The sequence below is a fragment of the Notothenia coriiceps genome, unplaced genomic scaffold (genome assembly GCF_000735185.1).
Source record: "Notothenia coriiceps isolate Sejong01 unplaced genomic scaffold, NC01 NC01_scaffold00007624, whole genome shotgun sequence".
Taxonomy (NCBI): Eukaryota; Metazoa; Chordata; class Actinopteri; order Perciformes; family Nototheniidae; genus Notothenia; species Notothenia coriiceps.
The window spans coordinates 1-6,993 of record NW_011340325.1 but is presented as its reverse complement, the minus strand read 5'-3'; the positions used below and the strand labels follow the sequence as shown (position 1 = coordinate 6,993).

At 39.3% G+C, this 6,993-nt stretch overlaps 1 protein-coding gene across 1 annotated transcript; it reads right to left on the bottom strand.

The window, feature by feature from the left end:
* Positions 1 to 343: 343 nt before the first annotated feature.
* On the bottom strand, positions 344 to 3,790 carry LOC104944191 (fatty aldehyde dehydrogenase-like; the record flags this gene model as incomplete). Its single annotated transcript, XM_010769697.1, has 6 exons — positions 3,690 to 3,790; positions 2,960 to 3,121; positions 2,200 to 2,431; positions 868 to 953; positions 574 to 782; positions 344 to 493 (listed from the first exon to the last, which is right to left on the bottom strand). Coding segments are annotated over exons 2-6 (839 nt in total), but the record flags the coding sequence as incomplete, so codon positions are not given.
* Positions 3,791 to 6,993: the final 3,203 nt, after the last annotated feature.

The following is a 6,993-nucleotide window of genomic DNA, read 5'->3' as shown; positions in this document are numbered from 1 at the left end:
GAGTTTTTTGCTGTCGATTTTGGTGAGTCCAGTTACTGTTTGTTATTTACTCAGCCATGTAACACAAATTAAAATGCAGTGTTTAATGTTACTGTATGAGTTCCAATATAAAATACAGTTGTACACCTCTCTTTGTGTGTCTTTATTATGACGTAACGACTAGTCGACTACTATTTTGAAAAATGTGTCGACTAGTAAATATTGGTAGTTGTGAAACCCCTAGTTGTGTGTGTGTGTCCGTTTCCTCCTTTGTGTATGGTTATAGTTACTTTGGTGTTTAGCAATATCTCAATGTTTTTTTATTGTCTTTTACATTGAATATTTGTCTTCTTAATTTTGATACTTGCTCTGATGTAGCAACTCATTTAGACCAACCTTGATGCATTTCTTGATCTCTTCCACCACTCTGCTCTGGATGGAGGGTTCACAGAGGACGAAGTCAGGAGCGATGCACGTCTGGCCACAGTTCACGAACTTTCCCCAGGTGATGCGACTGTATTGGGGGAAAAATCATTCAAAAGCTGCTTCCCCACTGCGGTGTGTTTGATATTTATGTAAAGCTTTCAGACTGACCGGCATGCCATGCTGATGTCACAGTTCTTGTCGATGTAACAGGGGCTCTTCCCCCCCAGCTCCAGGGTCACTGGGGTGAGGTGGCGAGCCGCGGCCTCCATCACTATTCTACCCACGGTGCTGCTGCCTGTGTAGAAGACGTGGTCAAACCTCTGCTTCAGCAGCTCCTGGGTCTCTGACACTCCGCCCGTCACCACAGGGAACAGATCCTAGGGAGAGGATACGCAGCCATTAGATAAAGGTACATGAAGATAAAGGTGAAATCATTCATACAGAAAAAAACAGCAGGCTCACTTTGTCTAGATACTGAGGGAGGAGTTCCTCCATGACCTTGGAAGAGTTAGAGCTGACCTCTGACGGCTTTATTATTGCTGCATTACCTGAGAGAGAAAACATAGACACAATGATAAGCCTTAAAGGGGCCCTGTTCTGCTGATTTTCAGGGTTAGGCACGGGGAAAATAAACTTTGGGATTTAAGCCTTCGCAGACCATTCATATGCACAAAACCCTACATAACACACCAGAGGAAAGGTAAAACCCCCAAAAGGGTTATAAGGCCCCTTAAATCACTTAGCCAAACTTCCTGAGTCAATCTGTTATAGTTCATTAATTATTGTGGAAAAATGTTGCTGCCTGTTAATTGTAAGCACAAGCACCGAGTGACAAGACGTTAGGTGTGGACTCCTTTAGAGCTGCAAGAATGAGTAGATCCACAGAAAGTAGTGCCCAATGTGAAAGTCAATTTGAATGCAAAAATGTAGATCTGTAGGTTTTGGATTGACAAAAACAAGAAATGTAAAGACTTTGACTTTGATTATTTGCTTGAATAATCAATTGAACCACTGAATAATCCGCAGATAAATCATGATTAAAACAATGGTTAGTTGCATGCTTGCAGTGTTTCACTGGGAGGGAGTGCTGGTTTATAATAGTTGTGACTGCACAATTTATATTTCTTAGAAACCGTCTTCTCCCCGACACTGCGTTGTGTTTTAAAGATGGATCCGACGTGAGAACAAACTCCTCAAGGATGTCAAATCTGGTCATTCACATTATTGACCCTTGTGCCGCTGTAGTCATTTTCTTACACTGTCAACTGTCATACTTATACCATGTTAGAAAAATGGAACAGGTCTAACACCATAAGATTGCCCCTGGGTCTTAGGGTCTGGATTGCTTGCATACTCTTTTCACATGTTTCTCCTACTACAAAGCAAACTAACTGCATTTTGGAAACTGGGATATGAATGTTGTTGCAGCCACACTACTCACGCACTGTGGCTGCATTGCATTCTGCTCTAGAATCCTTTTTAATAAGTTATACATCATTTGTGATGTATTTCTCCCTGTTTGATTTTCCAAAGCCAGACTAATACCCTAATGCAATTTACACTTTATTTTTCAATCTGTAAACGGTATCAGCATTGTGTATCTGTTATTTGTTTTTTCACTTATTGTGTTTTTATTATTAAAATGTGTCCCTACTTTTTTATATAACATATAATATCTACTCTTTTTAATTAATCTGCACTATACTCTTGCAATACCGTACATTTCTCCATAGCGGGACAAATAAAGGATTTCTGATTCTGATTCTTGTGAGTGTGTATGGGAAAATGCAGTACCAGCAGCGATGGCTGCCACCAGCGGCTGCAGGGTGATGGCCCAGGGGTAGTTCCAGGCCCCGATGATGAGCACCACCCCCAGAGGCTCCGGCTGCACGTAGACCTCATCTGATATGGTGAGGAGGTTCTTCTCCACCGGCCGAGGAGCCGCCCACTCTGCCAGCTTCCCTATAGCCAGCTTGATTTCTCCCTCCAGTCCCAGGGTCTCAAACAGCTCGGTCCCATTTGCACTCTGAAAGCAGAAGAATCAAGTCCAGAGTTCATTTGTTGTTATCTGTTGTGCTGGAGCTTGTTTAAATTGGTGAACATTATTTATTAAAGTTCAAAAGCTACATGGCAGTAATTATTCATTATTAAGTATTAATTACACGACAAATTGATTTAATTTAGTTAGTGTTATGTGCTCTTTAGCTTGTAATGTGTGTGTATATTACATAACATTGCTCAATTTGATCGGTAAGTGACATATATTGTAAATATTTTCTGTTTAGGGTCTGGTCCCCTAATCTTCGAGTAGCTCAACGGGGTGTCCCATTTCACAAATCCCCACCATGACGTATGATGTTACTTGAATATTTAAATTTGTTTGTGAATAAAATCAATTGAAAATTAATATGTTGTTCAATAGAGACTGAAATGTATCTTTGCATTGAATGTTTGAACGATGTTGGATAATGCAACCTGCGGTCCAGTGAGCTGCCAGTATTTAGACACACTGAAAGCTTAAAACTGGTCTGTGTATACAGTGTGACTTATCCACCTTGCCAAGGTCCTTTTTGACAGCATCTGCTATGTCCCTGCGTCTCTCTGTGATGAAGCGGAGCAGGCTCTTCAGCTGGTGGATCCTGTACTCCAGAGGCTTGCTCTTCCCTGTCTGGAAGGACTTCCTGGCCCGCTGTACAGCCAGCTGTTCCCGGGACATCTTTAATAAAGAATATAAACAGTATGAGGCCCTCACCCTATGCATTCAATTCCATCGAAGCCAACTTTAACTTCCAGGTTGATTAAGACATTTAGACAGTTAAGAAAGCCAAAAGCTAATTCTACCAAAAGATGACCTATTGATGTTTCAATGGCTAATGTTATGTCACAAAAAGTAATAGCATGACATTTATTTGCTATACAAGTGCATTATGTACATTTCCTTTGCTGATAAACAATAAAACCCTGACAATTAATGTATGATCATAGCTCATACAAGCTAGCTGTAATAGGCTACATAGCATACACATTTAATAACTTTAATACTTAAATTAGTGTGCATACTTTGTGCAGCCCTACCTTTGTTGGAGCTATCATTGCACTATAAAGCAAACACTAATAATACTCGCTATACTAGATTAACCAGTAACTTTGCTGTAAAAGCCAGACTGGCTTAGCTTTTTAGCTAACAGCATAGCATTGCAAACATATTGTTAAATAGTTAACGCACGCCATAGAAAAAACCCAACATAAATACGGTTTTAACAGCTATGTAAGCGACACCTTACCTTTTAGTATTAATTGTTGACGATGTTAGCCTAGTTACAAAGTTATGAGGTCGTGCGTTTGTCGTTAGCTTCAGCCAGACGGCGTCAGCAATTGGTTTGAAGGTGTGTCCATCAAGGAAATAACCAATCAGCTTCAAGATACAATCAGCTGACCGCCCTACATCACAATAACAACAACAATGTAGCAGGAAGTTAACAGGCCCATCTAAGGAAGCTATTTCAGCAACTAAGGATTTTTGAAAATCCTGTAGGTCATTATTATGACTTACTATCTCACAATGTTTACTGTTTATCTACTTATCATAACTTACATTTAAAAAAATTATCCTGTTTTGCAAAAAGTATCCTAAATATTTGTTAGCGGCTTAATAAAGGCACTGGATAGGAACACAGACAATGTGAGTTGAACAGATACAGATAATGCTGTACAGTGTTATCCATACTTGATATACTTATAAATGCAGTCTATAACACTGTTGATGAACCTTATATGTTATACATATGAAGGAAGATATGTGGTAGATTGGGACATTTCATGGAAAACAGACTGGACAGCGGCAACAAACACTAAACGTAGATTATAACAAGACACATGGGTAATGAGTACCTAATTATGACTTTGTTATTCCATAATGTTTGCTAATGTTCTCTAATGTATGCTAATTATTTGAAAAGGTTATAAAAATAAATGGTTTGTGGAAATATTGAAAGCTAATGGAATTCTGGAAAAGGGGTTGATGAATGAGATTTACTTGAATTGTTAAAAGGACAAAAAGGTTACTTGTTTTTTATATTAATCGTAATCATTTATTTATAGTCATTATCTCCATATATAAACCTTTTTAACATTTCATCAAAATAGCCAAGCTCGAAAAAATAAAACACAGCAACGCTTTTTAATGTATTCTCTTTTTAATAACAAAGACTGCATTTGGGTTATATAAAGAACAAAGACTGACAGCCCTCAGTGAGGGAGACGAGTGTAACATTAACATTTCTCTGAAAAAAAAAATGGGTGCTTGAAAGTGTTGCATTTTCAGGGTCATGACTGACGGCAGGTTTCTTCTAAATGCATTCAGATCAAGCTGGAGAGGCACAAAACAACGGGGTACATACAGTACATTCAACATTCTAGAGGTTCTAACGGGGTAAAAATGTAGCCTCAGTAGTACCCATGCTCCATCTTAAAACAGTCCAATTTCAGTTACAGTCCATGGACACAAATGGTACAGAACGAAGATTGGGGCGGGTTTCCGTCAGCCTTTGTTGTCCCTCTTCACTCCGTGTGCAGTAAAAGGCTTTGTGTGGTTCAGAGTGCTCATGACGAGAACGAAGTAAACCCAGATATGTCTTTTAAAAATAAAAATAAAAGAGTACATGAGAGAAACAGGCCTAAGGTGCCTGTGAATGCATCTATACACATTTATACACAGAAAAATAATGTATTCACACCTGTACAGAGGAGTAGGACTTCGTCTGCTTTCACATGAAGAAGGCACCTCCTTTTCCATCACTAACTGTTTACTACTGGCCTTAATGCACACCTGGCAAGTGTGTCTATATACACCGACTCATACATACTTACAGTACATACACTTTTAGGAGCACAGCAGATGAGGGGAGGCAAAGGGACAGAGCGGATGCTAGGCAGTGCAGATTGTGACAAATCAAGTACAATATTGGGAAATTAGTATCTATTTCAGAAACGTTGCCACTAAGCAAATATGTGTCTTGATCTGAACAACAAACAGTCCTGATAGAAAGAGTTCTCCGGAAAGAGCTGCCACGAGTTAGAGTCTATTCTTTGGCACACCCCTGTTGTGCCAAAAAAAGGTTTCTCTTATTAAAAAAAAAAACCCTTGGCAGACATGAATAAAATGTATCAAATTCAGCTATGTACATATAAAGATTTGTGCTCTTTGACTGACAGGCAGGCCATCTGACAGCGTCACCGACACCCCATAAACACACACAGCCCCTCCCGAAAACAGGGGAGGGGAATCATCACATGCACCACATACAAATATTTACAAGATTGCAAACATCAAGTTTTGTTAAAAAAAAAAAATACTACAGATACTGACGGAACATAAAAGCTGTATTCCTTTAGTAAAATTAAACGTATTAAGTCGTCATGTTTATGTATATTTTGAACTCCTTTACATTCCTACAAAACGGGGTAACGAGGGAAATACATGTCAATAGTTTTTAGATGTTTTCTTGTTGCGAGTGGAAAATGAACATCTGGTTGATACAAGCCAATCAAAATTCCCCTGCTATGTCATTTTGTGTGAATAATCGTATCAACAACTGCACCTTAATGGTAAAGACTTAAATTGTTGTTCCATGGCTAAAAATAATTTCAATCGGCCATCAAGAGAACATTTATTTGATCTTAAAAGAAGAGCTCTAGGCAATTTGTCTCGTCTAAGATAACCATTTCCCTGGTTGCTCTGCCTTATGGGAAATGTATGCATTCAGTTAATCAGTAAGTATTGAGGGGTGGGAGCAGGAGCAATCGTTCCCCTGCCTTCACATGTATACCTTCAGATTTTATACTGACACACCTCTCCACAGTAAAGTGCTTGAGCTAAAAACATATCAAATCTACAGGTTCCTTTGCTCACACGGCTGTCGTTTTCTGTGAAAACCGTTTGTGTTTCATGTAAAAATTGTTGGATTTGTTACAGTGATCAGCCATCTGCTTGATTTCCTTCCGCTCCAATACTTGAGGTTATTTCAAAATAGGCAGGAGACTCCATGTTCTTCTGAACCAATAAATAAGAACAATAACAACTTAAACAGAGAGTAAATAACAACTGATATCACAGGGTAAGCAGGTTTTTTTTTCTTTTTAAACTGCTCCAGGGGGAGTCTCTTGAGGCCGTGTCATAGTCCTGTCCATCCTCTTGTTCTTCTGGTAAAAAACAATAATATCCTGAAAGATGGAAATATGTTTTTTATATATATTTATGTTGATCAGATGGATTTTTCACCATCATGGCGTAGGAAGAAAAATGCACATGGAGGTGCATGCATTGTGTCCACATCCAGTTTCAGTCTTTAGTTACTGGATCATCTTTGGTTGTTTTGTGCATCAGTCGCTGGTCACAGCTCAGTCCGTGATGCAGCCAGTACAGATGAAACTGGCAAATGAAAAGTGCTTGAACTGCTACAGGAGGATCAGGGTCTTTGTGAGGATGGTAGTTACTAGTCTTAGGACGTGGTCCCTGTGTGTGTGTGTGTGTGTGTGTGTGTGTGTGTGTGTGTGTGTGTGTGTGTGTGTGTGTGTGTGTGTGTGTGT